This window comes from Mus caroli, unplaced genomic scaffold (genome assembly GCF_978045245.1).
Source record: "Mus caroli unplaced genomic scaffold, Mus_caroli_1 scaffold_9, whole genome shotgun sequence".
In the NCBI taxonomy this organism is placed as follows: domain Eukaryota; kingdom Metazoa; phylum Chordata; class Mammalia; order Rodentia; family Muridae; genus Mus; species Mus caroli.
Genome location: NW_028227264.1, coordinates 56,646,647 through 56,671,436, shown reverse-complemented (window position 1 = coordinate 56,671,436; position 24,790 = coordinate 56,646,647). Strand labels below are relative to the sequence as shown.

At 41.3% G+C, this 24,790-nt stretch overlaps 1 protein-coding gene across 7 annotated transcripts in view; it reads right to left on the bottom strand.

The window, feature by feature from the left end:
- Window positions 1-2,046: 2,046 nt before the first annotated feature.
- Window positions 2,047-24,790, bottom strand: part of Lims1 (LIM zinc finger domain containing 1) — a 103,640-nt gene continuing 80,896 nt past the window's right edge. For 4 of the 7 annotated variants that reach the window (XM_021173968.3, XM_085842817.1, XM_021173966.3 and 1 more), the window contains exons 3-11: window positions 19,329-19,395; window positions 17,764-17,884; window positions 17,240-17,389; window positions 14,838-14,988; window positions 12,973-13,065; window positions 10,368-10,416; window positions 8,215-8,290; window positions 7,854-8,042; window positions 5,184-5,271 (exon numbers count right to left, since the gene is read on the bottom strand). In XM_021173968.3, coding sequence (XP_021029627.1) covers window positions 7,895-8,042; window positions 8,215-8,290; window positions 10,368-10,416; window positions 12,973-13,065; window positions 14,838-14,988; window positions 17,240-17,389; window positions 17,764-17,884; window positions 19,329-19,395 — 855 coding nt within the window. In that variant the 3' untranslated portion in view covers window positions 5,184-5,271; window positions 7,854-7,894. Of the gene's footprint in view, window positions 5,272-7,852; window positions 8,043-8,214; window positions 8,291-10,367; window positions 10,417-12,972; window positions 13,066-14,837; window positions 14,989-17,239; window positions 17,390-17,763; window positions 17,885-19,328; window positions 19,396-24,790 lie in introns of those variants that run through there. The other 3 variants (XM_021173967.3, XM_021173965.3, XM_029482451.2) reach the window with 2 other exon arrangements.

Genomic DNA, 24,790 nt, shown 5'->3' with positions numbered 1-24,790 from the left:
ATCATGACCAAGAAGCAAGTTGGGGAGGAAAGTGTTTAATCAGCTTATAATTCCATACTTCTGTTCATCACCAAAGAAAGTCAGGACTGGAACTCAAGCAGGTCAGGAAGCAGGAGCTGATACACAGGCCATGGAGGGATGTTTCTTACTGGCTTGCTTACCCTGGCTTGCTCAGCTTGCTCTCTTATAGAACCCAAGACTACCAGCCCAGAGATGGTCCCACCCACAAGGGGCCTTTCCCCCTTGATCACTAATTGAGAAAATGCCTTACAGCTGGATCTCATGGAGGCATTTCCTCAACTGAAGCTCCTTTCTCTGTGATAACTCAAGCCTGTGTCAAGTTGACACAAAACTAGCCAGTACAGCCACGATCGTTACCTAGGACTGGACTCTGACACATGAAATTTGTTTTTACTAGTTCTACTGCTTCTAAAAATGATGTTTATAATAGAAAATTGTCTGATGTCTTTGGTTAGCCATACCAGACTATGGATCCAAATAACAGTTGGTCCTTATGATATTCTTTCCTAAAACTCAATTCCATGGCTAGTTTGATTAGAATCATGGGCCTTCCCAGTCCTCTTGTCCTTTTACAAACTGTTTAATTAACTAGTTATTAAACTCTGTCAGACGATGAACAGCCTTTGTACCTGAGGACCCAACGCTACCCCTTTTATAATGGGTCAATGTGTTGCCTTTCCCTAAGACCACAGTCTACACCCAGCTCTTCCCATTGGCTGAGCTCATCCTGCTGAGATGAGAAGATTCTTATGCAGCCACACTGAAAGCTTTGGAAGGCCCATTGCTTTACAACATACAATGAAAGGTTTTAACCAACTGAAATGAAAACTCTTGTTCTTGCCCTGTGCCACTCTGGTGTGATGTGATTGTGGATCTTGATTTTGTAAACCCTACCCTGCTTCACTTTAGAATAAGTGTACTTTATGGCAGGAGCCTGCTCTGTCACAGGCTTTAGTAAAACACTCTGAAGTGGCCTTATATTCATGGTGGTCTGTCATTTACTCATGTGGTTATTCCATGGGTACACAAAGGAAAGCCCCAGTTGTCCTGTGAAGAGAGGGAAATCCAAAAGTGAGAGCTGGGATTCCTCTCAGTGGCAGAGCACTTACTGGATGTTAGGGTTGGAATATGGACTATCTCCATGAGGCTCCAGTGGGTGGGTCTTAAGGGTTATGGTCCAGAAATGATTGCAGCCAAGGCTTCCCTCTACTTCTTGATCGGCCCAGATGTGAGCAAGCTGACACACACTTCCTCATCACAAGAGACTCTTTATCCTTTAAACTGCTTCTTGTCAAACATTTGGTCAGTGTGCAAGGAATTGGTATATCTACCAAACACAAGGCCAGATCTTGAATGGGTCCCTAGAGCTGGAAAATACTGTTTATTCTGACATCCAACACTTTCTGTGACATTGTGGGATGTTGTCTTTGGAGTAAGACAGTTAGTACCATTGTAATCATAGCTGCTGATTACTTGCAAGAGATCCTGAGCAAAGCAGTTTCCTTATAGGTGTGTGGGGGAGGCCACTAGACCCTCATTTGAGATAGGAGCTACTTGTTCTGTCCTGCACACCCTGACCCCAGATGTAAGTGAGTCTGCTCCAGAGGGACATGTTGTGAGAGGCACTAGAATATGTAGGAGGAAAGGTAACTGAAGGGTGGGGCTCCAAGCAGCTTTGGAGGTTGTCTCAGTGCTGAAATGATGCAGCTTTTCTATGATGCAGCTGTTCTAAAGTTATTCAAATTCTTGTAAGTAGCCTTCACCCAAACTGCTGGAAATTAGTTCAGTAAAATCACCACATCATTAAACTATGTGGGTAGAATGGTTCTCTGTCTGGGATGAGTAGACATTTATCTGTGTTGCCCCAGGAAAAGTTAATACAAAAGGTGCTAAAACTTGGCTTGTACACCACACCCAGGCCATTTTCTTTTACTTACATATATGATGTTTCTAACATATTATACTAAGTGAATATTTGAATTTTCAAAGATAGGTCAAACTAAATGATACGTAACACACTATGAATAATTATGAATATTTATTAAGCACCAAAAGTACACAGCAATGGTTGCTACATAAAAAGCACAATTATTGATATAATTTCTTGCCATTAAGCTTACAATCTAAAATAAAATACAAGGATATTGTCAGCCTACATCAAAGCTTCCCTAACTTGAAATTGGCTACTTTGGCAAATGGATGAGGCAAAATGACCTATTTCAGGCAAAGTGGTATAATAAGGCTTTGAACATGACACAAAAAAATCTTTTTTGTGTATCCATTTTCCATGTTATATTAGGATAAGGACAAAAAGGGCACTTGGAAATTTCATAAGCACAATGAATTATTTCAGATTGTTCTCAGAAATTCAAACAGATGTTCACTGACAAATGCCAGCAGCCAGTGAAACCCCACAACTAATAGGAAGTAGATGAAGTCTCTGTCTTGGCCCCATTTAGACCTCCATCTTCCACACTAAGGGCTCTTATGATTTACCCCACAGTGAAAAGCACCATCTCTAGATGAATTATCATATAATTATGAGATCAAACTTACTGGAATATTCCTGTCTGAAGAGAAGTGAGCAAAGACAGCAGTGGGGACTCTGGCTTAAGCGATGCTATGTAAGCAAAGGCAGTCAGGCAAGGCCACACACCTCTAAAGTGATGGGGAAAGCACAGGAATGACTGCTTTTCTGCTCCATACTTCCAGTGAGGTATGTAAGTTAGCATCAAGACGCTAGACTACAAATTCTATTTGCCTAAGGCATGTACAATAGTTCATAAATACTTTTAAGGTAGCCACTGCTAGTCATTCTTAGCTGACAAAGGCACACTGAAGAAATTTTGGTTCTTATTGTCAAAAGCAAAGACAAATTTAAAATGCTTAACAAACACAAATCATGTATATTTTTAGTCACATATAATTCTCTTAATACCAAAAGACTATCAGGAAATAAAATGATTAGTTACAAGTTAGTTATCTGGAAACAGAAATGTATCCCATAATGTGCATAATCAAGTATTTTAAAAATTCATGATTATAAACTTTTAATGGCAGAGTAACAGCATCCTGAGATATCCTTTATGTGTGTACACATCTATATTTCTGAATGTGTGCATATGTGTGTGGATGTGGAAGCCAGGGATCAGTGTTGGCTGTCCTTCCTCAGGAGGCATCCACCTTGCTTTTTGGGATACAGGATTTCCCCGTTGGATCTGGGTCTCACTAGTTAGGCTGAGTTTGGCTACCTCGTAAAATCCAGGGATCTGCTCCCTCCAAGTTCAAACTCAGGTCCTAAGGCTGGTGTGAGTCCATTACTGACTGAACGTTTTCCTAGGCCCCAGAGATATTCTTTATGGCAAAACGATACACTAGTGTTTCTGTTTGTGGGGATGTTTTGGGGGATAGTATCTCACATTGTAACCTAGGATTTGTCTCCAACTCCTGGTAATCTCTCTGCCTCAGCCTCCCAAATGCTGAGACTACAATGTGAGTCATTATATCCAGCAGTGTTTGCAAAATATATCTTGGCAACTGAAAAAGAAGGTAACATGTTAGCAGCAGAAAAATTTAAAAACTGTTCATACTCTTGCATATTGAGTTCATACAAACAGAATGGCCCAGACATTTCAGGATAACAAGTTTTATAAAGTAGAACTCACCAAGTTTCCCTAGAGCTGATACTCTTACTACCCTCTCTCACTCTAACAGTGTCATCTACGGTTTTACTGCTTTAGAGTAAATAAGACCCAGTTATGACATCTGAAATAAAAAAGCCTTCATTAAAATGTTTTAGTATATCAGCATAGTTCTAATAAGAGGACAGGAATTAACTTTCATTGGCTTCCTGAGAAAAGAATTTTTAAAGTATATATCCGTGGTGAATGATTCTAAACTTATGAATCTCAGTCAAAATACTTATTTTGATATTATAAGAAATATCTAGAATTCCTGATTATAGGATGCAGTTTTCTAAGGCAAGGCAAGTTAGATTATGTATGAAGCATAGATATTAGCACAAGGATAATACAAGATACAGTCATTCTTTCTGAAACAAGGTTTTAATATGCAGCCCTGGGTGGCCTAGGACTCACAGAGATCTGCCTGCAGAGAACTGGGATTGAAGCCTAGTGCCACCACACCTGGCTCACGCTCACTTTTGAAAGCCATACATTCGAAGCTGCATTATAGTGCATTTCATGTCCCATTTGAATACTATGCATTTTATGTGTAATATAGTTTTAAAATGCTTCATTTCCCCAATATCACAATGTATGCAGTATTTTCCAGATAACTGGTAATTTTTTGTTTTGTTTTGCTCAAACATGTAAAAGATGCATTAGTAGTTACAAGTATGTTGAGTAATTTTATGAAGGAAAAATTTATAAAGGAGAACAAAATAGAAAACTAAGTTTAGTGATTTAATAAAAAAAATCAGTCATCTGGAAATGTTTTTGCTTCTTAGTAATATGCATGTTCCGTTTACAACGCTAACTGGATAAGCGCATGACAACACAGGAACTCTTTGGGCATTTTACTTATTTCCTATACAGTCCCCAGTGCATGAATGGGAAACCATTTTCTTATGCGGTCAGGGAAGCCAAGCTTATGTGAGTCCTGTGAAAGCTGACTCTTTATAACAGTGGTCGTCTGCTATGTTTATTAACTGTGTGTTGGTGCATACGCACCATGGCCGTCGGTGGAGGTTAGAGAACAGCTTGTGGGAGTAAGTTCTTGCTGCACACGACCCACGTGGACACTGTCTCAGACACTTTCTTAAGGATTCAACTTAGCACTAGGCTTGGCAGCAAGTGCTTTGGCTGGTCCACAGAGCAGGGTGTTTAACTCTGAAGTTTAATTTATATTTTGGATGGCTTAATTAAAACTACCCTTTAACCTTGTTTTTGTTTTTGTTTTTGGTTATATACTTTTAATGCCTACAGACTAATATGGCTAAAGAAATGAAAGTCCTGATTTCATCTGTGTTTTACATAGAAATAAACACTTTCTTTCATTTTTAAATGAGAAAAGGGAAATGAAGAAAACCATTCTAATGCTCTGATATAGTTTTAAGCAAGGGTAGATCAAGTTAAGTAACATTGATTAGAAGAGAGAGAAAAAGACAGCAAAAGTTATTTCCTTCCTAAGGTCTCAGATAGTTTCTTAAGTCTTTTCTTCAGCTCCAAAGGAAATTTCTCGTAGCACTTCTTACAGACTGGCTTCATGTCAAATTCCACAAATTTATTCCTAAAGGGAATTATATATAAAAAAGATATTAGTGGAAATATATTCAGCACACACATGCATAATATATACACAAGCATATGATAAAGTGACATACATTCATGAAAAGACATCTAAATGAAGACACAATGTAACCCAGTATATAAAATCTCCATGTACATGTCAGGAAAGACTGTAGTTCTAATGTCAATTCTTATTATGATAAATGTAAAGAGTGACTGGTATCAGCTGAAAACTCCTACATTTAGAATATGTGATGTTTTAAGCACTGGGCCTTCTCCTCATCCCAAATAAAGTCAATCAGACTTTAAAGCACCAGGCAGTGCCTTCCTCTTCTCAGTGCCTTTTACCCCCTAGTTGCTGAGACAGTTTCACTCTAGAGCCTAGTTGGCCTAGAACTCATGGGGATTTTCCTTTCCCAGTCTACCCAGTGCTCGGATTGTAAGTGTGAACCACCATGCTCGTCACCAATAAATTTATTCCAATATATTTATTTAAAGCAAAGAAAATCTGGGTTTTTGTTTTGTTTTGTTTTGTTTTGGGGGGAGAAGGGTTTCTCTGTATAGATCTGGCTGTTCTGAACTCGCTTTGTAGACCATGCTGCCTCAAACTAACAGAGATACTCTTGCCTCTGCCTCCTGAGTGCTGTGATTAAAACCACCACACCCCACAAAGAAATAGTTTTTATAATGTGAGTGATGTATTTTTTGAAGGTAAAAGGATCTTATTATGTATTTAGTATTTTAAATTAGGCAACTATAAGGTTTCATCTTTCCCTGTAGAAATGATTTTCCTTTTGTCTCCTAATTTAAAAAAAAATTACCTGAAATTGTTAAAAAAAAAAAAGAGCTTAAATCATAATAGGTTATTTTAGCTATTGGGACAAAAAGCTGGTTATCATTCTTGAACACTAAGGTAATGGGACAACCCTTAAGTAGTCCTTAAGTGGTAGTTCAATAGAGAACATGATTCCTTTTTTAAAGCTAGAAGAACACATAGTATCAATTCACTTATGAACAGTTCTGGAGAAAACAACTTTTAGGTGGTCTCCATCTGTAATATACTCAGAAAAGCTAATTGCAGGAGCTTAGTACTGCTGAATTCCAAGCTCTGTAAGTTATTTATAACCTGTTCATTTGCTGTGAAGTTATACTTAGAAAGCATTTGTAGAATAAGCCTAGTGATACACTGTTACAGATAACAATAATTGTTTTGAAATCATTTTGTTTCTTTTTCTTTTTGAGACAGCTTCTTTCTATGTAGCTCTGGCTAGCCTAGAACTCTCTATGTAGACCAGTCTGGCCTTGAACTCACAGAGATCTGCCTGCCTCTGCTTCCTGCATGCTAGGTGAAAGGTGCATACTATCACATGCAGCACTGAGGTGATTTTAAAGAACAATGTTAATAACAAGAATAATCCCTACCCATGTATTTACAAATATGTTTTGTACATTATGACCTGTCTGAGTTTGGCTTTCCATTTGTTTGTTTTTTTTACAGAGAAACTAATGCTGATTCAAATGTTACATGTTGCCAGTTGGTAAATGAATACTTGAGGGGCAGTTTGGTTTAAATGGTGGTAAGAGGCTTGAATGTACAGAACTGTCTCATGTGCAGGCTCAGCCCAGCTTTTTTGTCACAGTGTGGCCTAGACACTTTTTCTCTGCTTTTTTATCTTTAAATAGTAGATGGAACAGTTTTAAAGTAGTTCAACATCTATCAACTGTTGCTGGTCTCTGGTTTCTCTGCTGCCCAAAGTCATTTAACTGGGGAATTCTGGGTCTTGCATGTTTTTGGAACTACATGTACTCTGTAACTATAACTAAACTAAATATTTTCCCAATGTTTTCTTAGAACAAAAACTATTTTTGGTGGCAAATGCTTAAAATATATGACTCCTCCTTTAGTGAGACTAGTTCTCTTGTTTGAAGTTTATATTTGCCTTTTAATTCTTCAACAAAAGGAAATGAGAAAATGAAGCAAAACTTCTTTTCGAGTTCAAAACACCATAAAGAAAACCATGAACTAATCATGTCAGTGATCCAACAGAATGTCCAAGACCGAAGCACACCCATACAAAGCGAGAGTAAGAGTCTGGAAACTCAAGGAAATGCCTTCACAAGCGGCAGGGAGCGAGCATGCAGAGCACGGCACAGGACAGCGCTGCTATGCCATCTAGGCGGCTTTGCTCAGCCAGAAGACATGCTGCCAGCACATGTGGTTCTAAAACACCCAACACTCCACTTCCTCAGTTAAATGATTTTAGGTAAAGAAACCAAAGGCTGCAGCAGTTAATTGCCATAAAATACTTTAAAACTGTTCCCACTACTATTTAAAGGTTGTAGAGAAAAGGTGTCTCTTGGTCACACTGACAGGAAAGCTGAGCTGCGGCAGGTATGTACATATTACACAGCCCTTGGTAAGTATGGGTCTCATTAAGCTTTATACTTGTAAAAGACAAAAGAACTAAGTCCACACAGGACGAGTATTTCAATCTCTATGGCCACAAAAAAACACACTTAAAAAAAAAGAAGGCAGAACAACAAAAAGACACACAGAAAAGAAAGGCATCCTAAGAGACTAACCACAGAGAAGCAATGAGAATGGAGTGGGAGGGACAGAAGGTTTACAGACACACTGGCTTTCTCTTTCTCTGCTTGTCCTTATCCTTTGCTTCTCTCTCCCGTTTGGCAAGTCGCCTCTTAAACTCTTCTGGCATTTTCTCATAACAGTATTTGCAGACTGGCTTTAGATCAATTTCAACAAACTTATCCCTTTGAGTAGAACAAAGAAAGGACAGAAGAGAAACAATTAAAGAAAAACATGTACTTTCAGAAGGACTCAAGAGAAAAAAGAGACAGGAATCAATCACTTCCCCTTTTAGATTCTAAATGGCATCTACATCCTTTAGCTTTGGTAATCACAATGGACTGGACCCGTACTTACTTGAGTGTGAGTTTGGTATTGCAGGTGGAGCAGGCAAAGCAGCTCACACACCAGGCCTTGTTGAGGGCAGAGACCACTGTGGGGAAAGAGATCTGGTCACACAGCAGCATTTCACTACGGGAAGAGGGCTTCACTTCCCAACCCTGAAGAACTCGACGGCTGCTCCCCAGGCACCTAGAGGGGGGCTCAAGCCTTCTTTCTTGAGAGGTTCCTTTCCTCTTGAGACAGAGTCCTTACTGTGTAGCCCAGGTTAGACTGAACTTCTGGTCTTCCTGCTTTATGCTCCTTGATTACGGAATTACGTACGTGCACCATGATGTCTGGTAACAAGTTTTGTTTTCTCCCTTGCAAAAGCACAGCCCAAAAGCTCGATGCTACTTCTATGCTTCTAACCAATTTACTTTTTATTTTTATTTTTAGGCAGGGTCTTATTATGAAGCTCTTGGCTGGCCTGGAACTCACAACATATAGACCAGTGTTACCTCCTTCCAGCCTAGCAAGGCTGGCTGTGACCATCCGCAGCCGCTTGAGCAGAGCCACCTGCTGTGCTGCTCCTTTGATGTGCCACTACCTGCCTGAGGCCCAACCTGCCAGAGGCTGAACTGGTTCTCTTCCAACTGTGATCTGTGAGAGAGTTCCCACTAAAAGGCTGACCTATCTACTTTAAAGGAACTTTGCTTGGCCAGGGACAGGGCCTCCCCTTTTCTTTATAAAGCGCGTTTGCTGACATTAAAATTGAGCCCTGAGCAGAGCCTTGTCTTGGTTCCATCCTTATTTCGCGCAGCCTAGCCCCTCTTCTCTTCCAGGTTTCCAAAATGCCTTTCCAGGCTAGAACCCAGACCTGTGATATCTGCTGGCCGGACACAACAGACCAGGCTGGCCCTAAACTCATAGAGATCTCCTGTGTCTGTCTCTTGAGTGCCTGGCTTTTTTCACATTGTTGGAAAGGTAGGTTATGATTTAAGCAAGACTATTTCTATGTTTTTGTTTTTTTGCATGCCTTTGTGCATGTGTGGGTACACATGCATGTGTGTATATATGAAGAGAAGTCAGAGGCTAACACGGAGTTTTCTTTGATCACTCTCCATCTTGTCTCCCAGTTGAACTCAGAGCTAGCCAGAACAGTTAGTGTGGTTGGCAGCTTGCTCTGGGGAGCCCCTCTCTACCTTCCAAACACAGGAATTATAGGCAGGCTGCACTGTGTGAGCAGCATTTCCACGCTGCTAAGGATAGAACTCTGGTCCTCATTACACAAGCATTTATCCTCTGAGCTCTCTCTCTCTAGACATCTTTTGCCTTTTTTTTTTTTTTCTTCCTCGAGACAGGGTTTCTCTGTATAGCCCTGGCTGTCCTGGAACTCACTTTGTAGACCAGGCTAGCCTCCAACTTAGAAATCCACCTGCCTCTGCCTCCAGAGTGCTGGGATTAAAGGTGTGCGCTACCATGCCCAGCTCTTTTGCCCTTTTTTAACTTTTAATTTTTCTTTACTTACAATCTGGAGACACTAAAACACTATTCCTTGTAGCACCATGGGTAGTAGACAACCTTCTGTCTCACCTTGCTCAGGTGAGCTTTTCTAACAAGGCTCCAAGATCCCCGAAGCAATATACATTAGATATAAAATTTTAAACTCCCAATTTTAATGTATCTGACTTAAAGGGGTGTTTCTTTCGAAGTTGAGAATAAGCACCTAACTTCCTTTGTCCTTTCCACGACAGTGTCTCCTGCAGGGAGGAGTTAAATTGACTGCAGTGCACTAATGAAGGTCTTGAACTAACCTTGTATTTCCTGATTAGGTGATGTCTGCTGAGAACCAGAAAGCATGCAGCAAACACTATTGTTTAGAACTTTGTCAGGAAATTTCTGGCAGGACTAGTTAGTGACCATGAGCAAACACAGCTGCTTCCTCTTTGTTACAGCCAATCTGTCCTGCCTGGTTTGCCTCCACAGTACGTCCTAGCACCTTTGTACAGCTTGCACCAGCTGTGCTGCCTTGGTAGCCTGTCTCACTGTTGTACAGTTCTGGAGAAGCATGCCAAAAGGAAAGCAACTGACAGTGCCCGGACTACAAACCACAGGAGCAGCTAGCTTCTTCCCATTTTCCCACCATTGTTTTTATGACAAAGTGGGCCCATCCACCCACAGATACATACCGTCACCTTCTATGACACGGTTGCAATGGAAACAAACATCACCAAACAGCTGAGAATGAAGACAAGAAACAAATGGTGAAGGCTCAAGCTGCGTTAGAATTAAGTTTTTGTTTTTTTTTTTTTTTTTTCGTTTCAGGGTTTCTCTGTGTAGCCCTGGCTGTCCTGGAACTCATTTTGTAGACCAGGCTGGCCTCAAACTCAGAAATCCGCCTGCCTCTGCCTCCGAAGTGCTGGGATTAAAGGCGTGCACCACTACACCTGGCAGAATTAAGTTTTTAACAGTAAATATTTATATGATCTCCATTCTGTTTACCACTGAAAAACAAGTAGCTGGCAAATAAATTTGAGAATTTATTCTTTCTAAAGAAAATCAGTAATTGGTTAGTTACAATGAAACACTCCATTTTCTTCACTTAATCATATCTTTCCTTGTGATAATTTGAGCACCAAAATAACAAAACATACAAAACAACCCTATGCCCAGGAAGGAGGATGGAGGCTGTTCAAGCAGAACGCTGAGGGCAACTGAGCAGGGAGGGTACTAAACTGGGTAACTCTCATTTCCACCCAGAGCAGGCAGCACTCTTGCATGCTACTGAATGTAAGGAGAAAGTGATGAGGAGGACATTTATGCTGTCAGAAAGTGACTGTTCACGGGTTGGGGGTGGACAGTAACTCCCAGTGCAGATATAGTCAACACCAAGCCTGGGTGGGCACCAGTGGAACAGCAATGAACACAGAAGAGAGGTGCTGAGGAAGACATACCACTCTATTCAGTGTTCCAGCCAAGAGCCCATGACCTCAAAATAATAGTGGAGAACCATCTGAAGAGATGAAAGGAAAAGGATATACTAAGGAGACTGGAGATGTTCCATATCTGAGGAGGCTAAAGAAATATAACACTACTGACACTAATCTTAGAGCAGGAGACAAAGAAGTACTATAAGAACATCACTGGGCTGGGTGGTAGTGCAGCCCAGCGCTGGGAATGCTGCTGCAGTAATACAGAGAAACCTTGTCTCTAGAGAAATAGATAAGCAAATGCCTAAATGATGAAAGCAGAATAAGTGAAATCACTATATCAATACTGGTATCTGTGATATATAAGGGAGTTCTGTATTCTAGGGAAATATACATTGAAACATTTGGGGTAAAGGAACATGACTGCATCAAATGCTTATGGTTTAAAGTCCTAACTGAGGAACTATGGGCAGTTGAGGGCTGTGGGAAGGAGAGTCAACTTTCTTTAAGAGTGTAGCTCCTGGTAAGCTGGCCATTCTCTAGTCTACAGCTCCCTACACAGATGTAAATGGGAGCACAAACTGAAGTTGATGGGTTATTAAAAAAAAAGAAAAGAAAAGAAACTGGGGGTTATAAGAAGGCAAAGTATAGGAAGGTAGGGTAAATCTGGGAAGACTTAGAGAAGATAGGATTGAATATGATCAAAACATATTGTATGAAATTCTCAACTAAAAAAAAATTAAAAAAAAAAATCCTATGCAGCCGGGCGTGGTGGCGCATGCCTTTAATCCCAGCACTCAGGAGGCAGAGGCATGCGGATTTCTGAGTTCGAGGCCAGTCTGGTCTACAAAGTAAGTTCCAGGACAGCCAGGACTATACAGAGAAACCCTGTCTCGAAAAATCACAAAAAAGCCCAACCAACCAACCAAAAAACAAGAACAAAAAAACAACCAACCAACCAAAAAAAAAAAAAAAACCCCACAAAAAAGCCAAAACCAACCAACCAAACAAACAAACAAACAAAAAATACCCTATGCATAAGCTGGGCAGGAGTGGCGCATGCCTTTAATTCCAGCACTTGGGAGGCACAGGCAGTCTGAGATCGAGGCCAACATGGTCTGCAGAGCTAGTTCCCAGACAGGACTAGTCTGAGAAACCCTATCTTGAAATACCAAAAACCAACCAACCAACCAACCATCCACTCACCCACCACCCAAAAAACCAAACTAAACCAAACAACAAAAAACTTGCCCTTGCCCTGCAAAAAACCAAACCCCAAACAAAACAAAAACCCAACAAACAAACAAACAAACAAACAACAACCAAAAAATTATGCATGGGTTGTAGAGATGGCTCAGTGGTTAAGAGCACTGGCTGCTCTTGCAGAGAACCTAGGTTCAGTTCCCAGCACCCACATAAGCAGCTTACAACCACCTTTAATTTCAATCTCAGGGGATCCAATGCCTTGTTCTGGGCCCCACAGGCACTGTACACATGGGGTTCATGGACATACATTCAGGCAAACACTCATATACATAAAATAAAAAAACCCTCAAAACAACAACAAAAAACTATGGACATTTAAATGTGCACGTATATCTGTACATAAAAGATATATGTATTAATATAAAGCTCTATTTTTATATAGTAAAATCAAATGCACCCAGAGGAAGCAAAGGGAGATTGTGGGTAAAGGTAGATATATACAGATATTGTTTGTACATTATTTAGTGAGTGTTTTGAGACTCAAAGATTTAAAGTATATCTCTGTAGACTAATGCACATTTTCCAAGAACTTTCTCTCCAGTGGAACATTGATGTTTCAGTTTGCATCTACCACATATCTAGTAAGTACAGTCATTACCTGATTATAGTGAGTTTCACAGTAGGCCAAGCCCTTCCTCTCATAATGGCGATGCCCAAGAAATGGTTTTTCACATTTGGCACAAACAAAATGCTGGAAAAAAATTGAATAGATTAATAACCAGATTTCCATCCCCCCCCCCTTTTTTGGTGATAGTGCCTCACTATATAGATCTTATAGCTCTTGCTGACCTAAAACTTGCTGTGTAGACCAGGTTGGTCTGTAATTTACAGATATTTGCCTGCCTCTGCCTCCTGGGATTAAAGGTGTGTACAATCACACCCAGCAAGACCAGATGCTTTTATGGTCTCAGTTCTAATGTATATGAGGCTCTAATTGGTTACTTTAGGATAATTGCTCAGCACAGGATATGGCTCACATCTTTAATCCCAGCACTCTGTCTCAAAACAAAACAAAACACCAAAAAAAACCCCAAAAAACAAAAAAAAAAACCCCAAAACCCCCAAAAACCCCAAACCAAAAAACAAAACAGAAAATAACTAACTACCCAGCAGTTAGAGCACCCACTCCTCTGGATCTGGGTTTGGTTCCAGCATCCGCATGGAAATTATCACTATCCACATGTCCAGGTCCAGGGGATCGGATGCCCCTGTCTCACCATCATAGGCTCCAGGCACACACATGCAGACAATACATTCATACACATACAATAAAATAATCTTTAAAAAACAAAACAAAAATCCAGCCCATCAAATAAGACATCTGAAAGAAGAGATGGTCATCCCAGCAGTATTTATAACTGAGAATAACTGTTGTTAGATGTGACAATGTTGTCCTCAAGAAAGACTTAGGAAAGTACACATCTACATTATGCTGTCATGTTACAACATTCTAGATTTTTTTTATTTACTATAAAGTTGTGCTTGTTCATTTTTGTAAACTTAACACAAACTAGTCTGTAGTCTCCCCTCCGGAAGCCAGAAACCTGCTTGCTCAGGGGTGGAGCTTACCGCTCAATCGTTCTGCCACGCCCACTGCTGGAACCTGCCGCTTTGCTGTTCAGAGCCATACACGTGGTCACCCTGCTACTGGACCCCAAGATTATTTGGTGGGAATCGGGCCCCTCCCCCTTCCTTCATAACGGAGTGCCGGAATAGTAAAAATTGAACCTTGAGCAGAGACCTTTGTCTTGGTTCCTTCCTTATCTCGCGCAGCCCAGCCCCTCTTCTCTTCCAGGTTTCCAAAATGCCTTTCCAGGCTAGAACCCAAACCTGTGATCTGCTGGCCGGACACAACACTAGTCCATAATTCTAGGAGTTGCCTCTCTAAGACTGGCCTGTGGGCATGTCTGTGGGGTATTTTCTTGCTTGCTAATTGATGTGGGCGGGCCCAGCCCACTGTGGGTAGTGCTATCCCTGGGCAGGTGAGTCGGGGCTGTGTAAGAAAGGGAGTTGACAATGAGCCTGGAAGCAAGCCAATAATCAGCATTTCTCCTTGATCTCTGCTTTAGTTCTTACCTTGGCTTCACTTCACAATGGACAATAACTTATAATCCATAATAAACCCCTTCTTTTTCCCAATTTGCTTTTAGGTAGCTGTTGTTTGTTTTTGAGTCTCTCCTTATATTGAGTTCTAGCTGTCCTAGAACTTAAATGTAGACCAGGCTAGCTCTGAACTTATAGAGATCCTCCTGGTTCTGCCTCCCAAGTGCCAGGATTAAAGGAGTGTGCCCCCACACTTGGTTTGGTCAGGTTTTTTGTTTTGTTTTAGTCATAGTGATAAACTAGGACAAAAGTCAACTGTTGTTTTAGATGTCCACATTTCATCCTTGACTGTTATCTTGATAGCACACTTGAGGCATGGAGACTGAAAGCACTGGCTCCCCTTGGGCAGGCTGTACTCACCTCCACATGCCATTGCTTGCCCATGGCATTCACTACTCGCCCTTCAATGGGCCTCCTGCAGGCGCCACAGATAGGGACCCCCATCTTATCATGGCATGGCAGACAGTATAGCTCCCCTTTCAGCTCCCGAGCATCAGCAGTTAGCTCCTTCCTGTCCACCAAAAGACATTAAACTGAATACTATTGTACAACCGGATGGGAACCCAATAGGGTAGCAGGATTTTTTTTTAAACAAGATTTTAAAAGCTATAATTATAAGAATCCCTGATAATTTCTATTTTCCCCTCATTAAAGGTGATCTGAGAAACTTGAATTAAGAGACTTGGCTGGGTTTCAGGTTGTTACTAGTATCTTGCATTAATGGTGAGACACAAGGAAAGGTCAGACACATGCCACTTCAATCATGCTTATCATTGTTGTCTTATAATAACATATTACATCTCAGTCCATCTGTCTTCCTTAAAACTCCCAGTGCTGGATCCATGTCTGTAATCCCAAAACTTGGGAGGCTGAGGACAGAGGATTGTGAATCTGTGGACAGCCTATGATACATAGGTGTTTATTAATATAAAAATATAAATTATATTAAGTTCAGGGCACATGAACTGAAAAGCTATTGGAAGTTAATGGCTACTGGTGGAAGAGGAGTCGTTTATCTTCAGGGTGTAGCCATTTAGGTAAGGTGTTCAAGATGCAGGAAATAACTCCACAGCCACATACTTGCAAGCAATCTTAGTTAAACTCAGTGGCCTAAAACAACAAGGATAAGAGAAGATAGTGGGAGTGATTTTCATTAAAGAATATTATAACTATTAAGACAAAAAATAGTAAGAAAAGATAAATTATACTGGCAAATTGTCATGGGCTTTAAAAAAAAAATGTATGTGTATAAGCACTTTGTTTGCATGTATGTCTGTGTACCTGGTGCATACATGCAAAGGCCAGAAGAGAGCATTAGATGCCCTGGAACTGATGCTACACAGGGTTGTCTTTTGCCACATGGTGCTAGGAACTAAGCCTGGGTCGCCTACAAGAACAACTAATGCTCTTAACTATTGAGCCATTTCTCCAAATCCCAGAATCCAGCATGTTTATTTCAAATGTCTTTTAAGGCTCCCTGTTCTGGGGCAGGCTAGCCCTCTACTGCTGCAAAAGGGAGGAAGGACAGTAAACAACTAAGGCTTTTAAAAGAATTAAGCCTTTGAGAACAGCTAGAGTGGAACCATTTCCAACAAAGGTTACCATTGTTCAGCCATTGGTATAAGCAGGCCTGTGGTGGCCCTGGAAAGCTAAAAGCTCATCCAGGGAGAGACCATTCTGCTCTGTCTATAAATTTCTCAATCAAGAACTTAACATGAGGGCTGGAGAGATGGTTCAGCGGTTAAGAGCACCGACTGCTCTTCCAGAGGTCCTGAGTTCAATTCCCAGCAACCACATGGTGGCTCGTAACCATCTGTAATGGGATCCAATGCCCTTTTCTGGTGTGTCTGAAGACAACTACAGTGTATTCATATAAATAAAAATAAATAAAAAAATAACATGAGAGCTGGGCATGGTGGCGCATGCCTTTAATCCCAGCACTTGGGAGGCAGAGGCAGGTGGATTTCTGAGTTCGAGGCCAGCCTGGTCTACAAAGTGAGTTCCAGGACAGCCAGGGCTATACAGAGAAACCCTGTCTTGAAAAAACAAAACAAAACAAAACAAACAAACAAACAAACAAACAAAAAAGAACATGAGAACTGGAGAGATGGCTCAGCGGTTTAGAATACTGGCTGCCCTTGCAGAAGCCCTTGGTTCAATGTCAGCATTCACATGATGGATGACATTTTTTAGTTCCAGGGTATCTAATGAGCTCATCTGACTTTCATGGTCACTAGGCTCATATGTAGTACATATACTGTATACCAGCAAAACACCAATACACATAAAAAAATAACTCAAGCAATGACTGTCTTCAGCAGAGTATCTCTAGCTATTTCTGCTGTATGCTGTAAATGCCTAACCTGATAATGTGACTTCTACATGCTCTCTCCATTGGGCTACTCTACTCATTTCTGCCAGATGTTGTAGGCACCTGATTTGGTGATGTTCCGCTGTCTGTCTGTTGCTTCTTATGTTCTGTCTGCTAATTGTTCTTTTACTTTGCTTACTACCTTCTTCTAACATGAAAAGTTGGGGGAATTGAGGTTTAATTCCATGGTAGACCATTTGCCTAGTCTGCACAAGACCCTAGGTGCACAGTACATTCATGTGAGCACATGCTCACATGCAGAAAATAAAATAAAATAAAATAAAAGCTTGAAGAAAACAAGTTGGTTTGCTGCAGTAACAGAAAAATAGGTAACTGCTCCTTCACTTTGATTCTACTGTTTTGCACAATGTCAGGGAAAATACTGTAATACCCGCAGTTGGCACAGTTGAAGTGGTCTGGATGGTAAGGATCGTTCTTGAAGATCAGAGGCTGTTCATCAATGATGGCATGGCATTTCTGGCAGATGTATTTTCCAAGGCCTCTGGCTTTTTCACGATTATGACATGGGCGACATAAGTGTCTATAAAGGGCCAAAATGGAAATTTAAAATCTTAAGTTCTTTTTAATCATTAGAAATATACTTCTCATATCTCTGACTAAAGATTAAAGAAACCATTTTTTAGAAAACTATCTCCTGTGCTAGAATCAAAGTAGAGAAAAAATCTTTTCCACTAGTAACTCATGATGCACATGGACTTCATCTCTGCCTCCCTCTCCTAGCAGAACAGGAGGCAGCAGTAACAGACTCTGTGACCAAACTCTGGGGTCATTTCACATGGTTAGTCCTGAGTTCCCACACCTTAGAGCACTACCTCAGACTCTATAGAAAAAAAACACATGAGAGTTAACAGTCCCTTTGTCCACCCACAGTCAACAAGGATGGAAAACTCCTACCTGCCAGCATTCTTGACAAACCCTATGTCTGCCAGCACTTCCTGGCAGAGGTCACATCGGAAGCACTCAGGATGCCAGCTGTTGTTCATGGCTTTGATAACCCTGCCAATGATGAATTCACCTACAGGAAAGTAAAGCACAAAGAATGTTGTGAGGTGTCTTATTTGCCATAAATGAAAGGGAAGTGTTTATGGAGGGACTGACTCTAGTGTTCCTCCCATACGAAGCTACTGCCTTACCCCTAAGTTGTCTTTAAGATATCACCTCTTCAGCCCTTGCAATTTTCCCTTTTACTTTTTTACATAGGACCTCAAGTGAGCCCTTAAACTTGAGATCCTCCAGCCATGGCCTCCCATGTACCTAGGATTACAGGTCTGCATTACCAGCCTAATTTAAAAGAGAGCCTTTTACACTGTATCTGTTGGAGTAAGAGAACAGACAGATGATCTTTCTCTCATTTGGGTCCTCATTTTTTATTTTGCATTTTAAAACTGTCCATATTGTACCTTACTGTACCACACCATACCATACCATACCATACCATACCATACCATACCATACCATACCATGGCTTTCCTTTCCAAGCTCTTTCAAGTCCTGAGCTCTTCCAGTGCCTCTTAGTTGTTTATGCCCACAGTGACACAGAGAGCTAAAATCTTATAGCACTCTTTCCTTTCACTCTCACTACACACCCCCTCAACCCTCTCACTCCATGAGGATCCAACCAAGGGCCTTAAGAATGCTAAGCACATTTCTACCACTGAGTGTTATAACTTCAGTCTCTACAAAGTATTTTCTGTTTTTTTTGTTCTTGCTATGTTTTTGAGACACTCACTTCCTTCACCAATCATTTTTATCATTGAACTCAGGGTCTCCAAGCCCTAGAAATGTTCTAGCTTAGTCACCACTGAAGTGGCTACGATGAGTGAGCTAAGTACAAAAGCACCTTTATCCAGTCAACTGAAACCTTCCCTGGCCAGACCACAAGCAAGTTGGCAAAGGCTATGTGCAGAGGGAAAAGCAGTGCAGTAGGCCCACTACTGGCTTTACCCACGTGTCGATAAGTCAATTCTCTCCAGACTGTGGCTCTTATTTAGTTCAATAGCAAGTACTCTCTGGTGTTAAATGACTGTCCAAGTTAGCTTTACCTGTCAACTTGAGGCATCCTAGAATCACACGAGAAGGGAGTCCCAGTTGAAGGCCAGATCAGAAGGCCTGTGGCCATGTCTGTAGGCGAGTGTCTTGATGGTTAGTTATCTAGGAGGGCCCAGCCTACTATGTGGCACAATGTCCGGGGGCAAGTGGCCCTGGACTTAAATATACAGCCATAGCTGAGCTTAAGCCTTTTGGCAAGCCAGCAAGCTGTTTCTCCAGTTTCTGCTTCAGGCTTCTGCACTGCCTTCCCTCAGCGATGCACTGCTTCCTGAAGCACACATGAGATAGGCCCTTCCTCTCTCAGCTGCTTTCAGTCAGAGGGTTTTCTCATCACAAAAGAGACAAAACTACTATAGTGACGTATATGAGTGTGAAACTTATTTTCACTTATATTCAGCAGTAAAACTTACCACACTGGTGGCAGCAGGGAGCAAAGAGCATTTGGAAATCATGCTCACAGTACTTCCTTCCTTCAAACTGAAAGAAAAACCATGAAGGCCATCAGCTTCATATATATGTGAAACAAGCACAGAAAGAGATTATTTCATGAAAAGACAAAGTGGCTTTTGCTGTTGTTTTAGTGTGTGTGTGTGTGTGTGTGTGTGTGTGTGTGTGTGTGTGTGTGGTAAACCCAAATCCTTGTGAATCTTAGAAAATTGTTCACTGCCAATCAACTACGCCAGCCCTTACCAAAGGGGGTTTTATTTATTTATTTATTTTTGGAGACACAGTCTCACTTTGTAGCCCTAGCTGTCTGTCCTGGAACTTGTGCTGTAGACTGGATTGTCCTTGAACTCACAGAAATCTGCCTGCCTTTGCCTCTGCCTTATGAGTGCTGGGGTTAAAGCTGTGTGTCACCTCCCCAGCTAACTTTGGGACCTTCCATATTCCTCTACATTGGTACAGGGAATAAACTGTACAAACACGAGGTACTCTAAACCAACATTAAAAACAAAACAAAACCAAACAAAAAACAATCCATATACATAGATGTGTGTTCTTATAACCCTGGCCTGGGGAAGGTGGCAGAGTGACAGACGGACAAGGCTCATTGGCCAGACAGCCTAGCCCACTGATGAACTAACTTCAGGTTCAGTGAGAAACAGTGTCTCAAAATATAAAAGTGGAGAACAATCAAAGAAAACAACCTCAACTTGCACACATATGTACGGGTACATATGTGCATGCACACAGGCACACCACCCCCACATACAGAAACTATAGAAGGCCAGGACACAGTGAATAGCTGGGTCTCACCTCTGACTGCTTATTTTTGATGTACATATTTTAACTTTAAGGATTATAAAAATATTTATTATTATTTTTATACATGGGTGTTTTGTCTTCATACATGTCTGTGCACTGTGTGTGTCTGGTGTCTATGAGGGCAGAAGAGAGCATCAGATCTACTAGAACTGGACTCTAGATGGTTGTTAGTTATGATCTAGGTGTTCAGAATTAAGTCTGGATTTTTTGCAGAAGCAGCCCTTAACCACTGAGTCAGCTCTCCAGTCTCATTTACTTTTATAAATTTAATGAAAGATCCAGAACTCTCAACTAAGATAATCTGGATATATGTAAAGCTCCTTCTTGCATTACTTTAGGCCAGTATTTAAAATTTTCACTGTAAACTTAAATAGTTACAAGAAGTACATATTCTAGAATAATTTTTAAAAATTATTGTGTATGGGTTTTTTGCTTGTCTATATGTCTGTACCACTTGCATGCCTGGTGCCCATGGAGGCAGAAGAGGGTATCAGATCCCGTGGAACTGGTTGTTACAGACAACTGTGAGCTGTCCTGTGGGTTGTGAGAATCAAACCTGGGTCCTGCAGAGGAGCAACTAATGCTCTTAAGCACTGAGCCATCTCTCCAGCTCCTTAGTTATTTTTTTGAGACAGGGTTTCAATATGTAGTCTTGGCTGGCCTAGAACTCTCTATGTAAGCCAGACTGACCTTGAACTCACAAGGAATTATAACATTCTGGAAAGATAGCTATGTTCACAGCTTTAAAAAGATTGATTTTATGTATCGAAAGATGGCCTAGTCGGCCATCACTGGAAAGAGAGGCCCATTGGACTTGCAAACTTTATATGCCCCAATATAGGGGAATGCCAGGGCCAAAAGAATGGGAATGGGTGGGTAGGGAAGTGGGGGGCGGTATGGGGGACTTTTGGGATAGCATTGGAAATGTAATTGAGGAAAATATGTAATAAAAAATATTAAAAAGAAAAAAAAAGATTGATTTATGTTTATTTACAGTGTGCATATGTCTGAGGAAGCATGTATATCATATGTGTGTGGGTACATGTGTGGCAGTTGTTGAACTGCCTCACCATGGATGCTGAGAACCAAACTCAGATGTTCTTAACAACTGAGCCATCTCTCCAGTCCTGCTCAGAGCTTCCTGTCAGTGCTCTGTGTTTGCCTAGTGGGACTCTATGTGCATGTGAGTGTGCACATGTATGGTAGGGGGTGTCTTGAGGGGGAATGGTATCTAAATGCAAAGCCAAAGCAGATACTAGAGGTCTAGAGGTCAGAAGATGAACTTGGTTATCAGTCCTTGCTTTCTACCTTATTTGAGACAGGGTCTCTTGTTCACTGCTGTGAACAGTTGTTCTATAAGCTTTTAAGAATTCTCTTTCTCTCTCTCTCTCTCTCTCTCTCTCTCTCTCTCTCATCTTTTCATAGGTGTACACTACTGCATTTGGCATGGCAGGGGGGGTGGGCTAGAGACAGAGTTTTTCTGTGTAGCCCTCGCTGTCCTGGAATTCATGTTGTAGACCAGGCTGTCCTTGAACCCAGAAATTCACCCACCTCTGTCTCCCAAGTGCTGGGATTAAAGGCATGTGCCACCACTGCCTGGCATGGATCTCTTCTTAGAAAGGGGGGGTGGGGGAGCAGGTAGACAGACAGACAGACTGACTGACTCAGGAAACAGAGTCCAAGTATTCAGGAACTGATTCCATTGCAATAACCTGCATTCTAGATCCTGTGCTCCTCTGTGATACAAGATCCAGTAGGACGGACTACCACTCCTATTCCAAGAGATTTTGCTATAACAAGCTGCTTCTTTTCCACACACTGTAGAGACTATGAGCATAAAATATTTAATTAAGAGTCTGGGGATCAGCCGGGCAGTGGTGGCGTACACCTTTAATCCCAGCACTTGGGAGGCAGAGGCAGGAGGATTTCTGAGTTCGAGGCCAGCCTGGTCTACAGAGTGAGTTCCAGGACAGCCAGGGCTACACAGAGAAACCCTGTCTCAAAAAAACCAGAGTCTGGGGAATCCCATAAATTAACCCAGAAAAGTTTGGGATATAAAATGAAGAACAAACCAGAAACTATAAATTTTGAAGAATCAAATTTCCATAAACACTATATTTTAGATAATTACATTAAACCCTCAAGCCAATTTAAAACAAGGAATACTATATTAGTTACTTTCTGTTGCTGTGATGAAACTCTGACTAAAAGCAACTCAAGGAAGAAAGGGTTTATTTTGGCTTCAGTTCCAGAAGGACAGAGTTCATCATAGCAGGGAAGGTGTGCCCTAGTGGCAGGAGCAGGAAGCTGGCTGATCACATTTTTACTCACAGACAGGAAGCAAAGAAAGAAAGCAGGAAGTGGGGTGAGTCAATAAATCCTCAAGCCCACTTCCAGTGATGTACTTCCTCTCTCAAGGTTCCACAACCTTTCCAAACAGCACCACCAGCGGGGAACCAAATGTTCAGATGAAGGAGCCTATAGGCGATGCTTCTCATTGATATCACCACAAATACAATAAGCAAGAAACATTATGTCCCAAGAGATAGGGTGGTGTGGGAGAAGATGAGCCCCATGGCAACAGCCCTGCTTCTGTGTAGGTTTTGGAGTTCTGTAAATATTCCTATCAGAGGGGCAAGGGAGGAGGGTTAATAACTGTTGCTTTAAAGCCAATAATCGGGAACTTAGCTGATGGTCTCATTTCAGAAATGCAGATGCTGGACAGTCACTTGGTGATTTATACATCTGTCATGAATTGCTCTGAGACAAGTGGGTCAGTAGATAAGCAGAGAGGCTGGCTTTGGAGTTTCCTCTCTTCAGTCTTCACTTCTCAGTCCCAGCCTTCCTGAATAATCAGGATACAGTATTAGAGGAAATGAGCGAGGAAACTCTTGGTTAATCATTGTTCCATTACAGCATTCATTACCAACAGGCCTTTCCTGTTAAGATAGACTGGGATGGGGGAGAAAGGCACACACTGGGAAAACCAAACAAGAAGAGAGAAAAATCTGCAGCATGAACAGAGAGCTTGGCCCTGAGAGTGCTGGCTGGATCTGCAGCACACAAAGAAGGCTACTGTCAGGCCCTTGTTCTGGGTCCAGTCTATGCCACTTGGAAAGATTTGTGGAATTGGATCCCTCTATTTAGCTCACTTCTAAAAATACTTCAAGGGAAAAAAAATTACCTCTTTTGGTAGAGATAACCAAGGTATCACAAAGCTATACTTAGGAACCACTATTGCAGGTGTCTGGGTCTGTTTAAATGGGCATTCCCTCCAGAAGATAGCTAAAATCTTATGGAAACGAGCACTGATTTATTTCTATTTATTTAGTTTCTGAGACAAGCTCTCTCCACGTAGCCCTAGCCATCCTGATCTCACTCTGTAGACTAGGCTGGCTTCAAACTCCCAGAGATCCACCTGCCTAGCTGGGGCCAAGGGCGTGCACCACCACCACCCAGCAGCACTGACTCTTTTAAATATAACTACATTATTCAACTTGAAAACCTATAGCCATGAGTAACTCACACATTCATGCAAACTCTACATAACCAGAGCTGTGAAAACTATGAAAAGAACCCTGGGATCTGACACTGGCTTTCTGTAAGTATCTACAGAATGTGTGAGTGAAGTTTTTAGAAAAAACATGTTCTATTATGAAACTTATCTAAATCATTTCAGTTTCTGAGACAGATAGGGCAATGTAGTACAAGAGAATGCAGCTTTGGAGACGAGTCCTGAGAGAAAAATCGAGTCAGCTGTCACTATATACAGTAGGCAAGGGCTTGCTTTACCACATGTAACCAGTGATACCTAGGTTTGTAGGATTCGTGTAACTATCAAATGAAAAGACAACAACTTAGAATGCATCTTGTGTAGTAAATGGCTCACAAACAGATGCTGAGTTATTTTGGGGACAAGTATGACCTTATAAGTCTTGTATGCTGGCAATGTACAATACTTCTGAACAGGGGACTAGCTCCCTGGCAAGGTACGGGTAGCACAAGCATGCTGCCTTAGGACACCTATGACACTGAAAGCCCCATCTCAATCAAGGCTTGGAGAAGCATCACTAACTGGGACTTGAACACATTAGCTAAGCCTTCTACCACTGCAACACACCCCAGCTGTCCTGCTATGTTTTCAACATGCTCACACTGTTAGAAGGTTACTATTTTCTGATGAAGACTAAAACGAGTGTTAATTTCTATAGCCTAATAGGTTATTTTAAAATAAAATGCAGAATAGTATCAGAATGAAGGAAACTGGATTTTAGTTTGGCAATCCAGCACTAATAACGTAAAAGAAATCTTACTTTCTCTTAAATGGAGATAATAATTTCTTCATTATAAAGAGCTGGGAGCTATATTTCCTTGGGTATTGGACATGTCTCATGATCTTTTTAGTTTACATTTCAGTGCTGGGATTGGATCCAGGGCCTTCTACGTGATGAGTATACACTCCACTGCTAACCACACCCCTAGGCCCACCTGCTATTTTAAGCAAGCAAGTAAGCAAAGAAAGAAAACAGCACACCTTTTTGGTGGGGTCTTTTTTCTTTTGAGAAAAGTCTCATGTAACTCAGGCTAGTCTCAAACTTCCTATGTA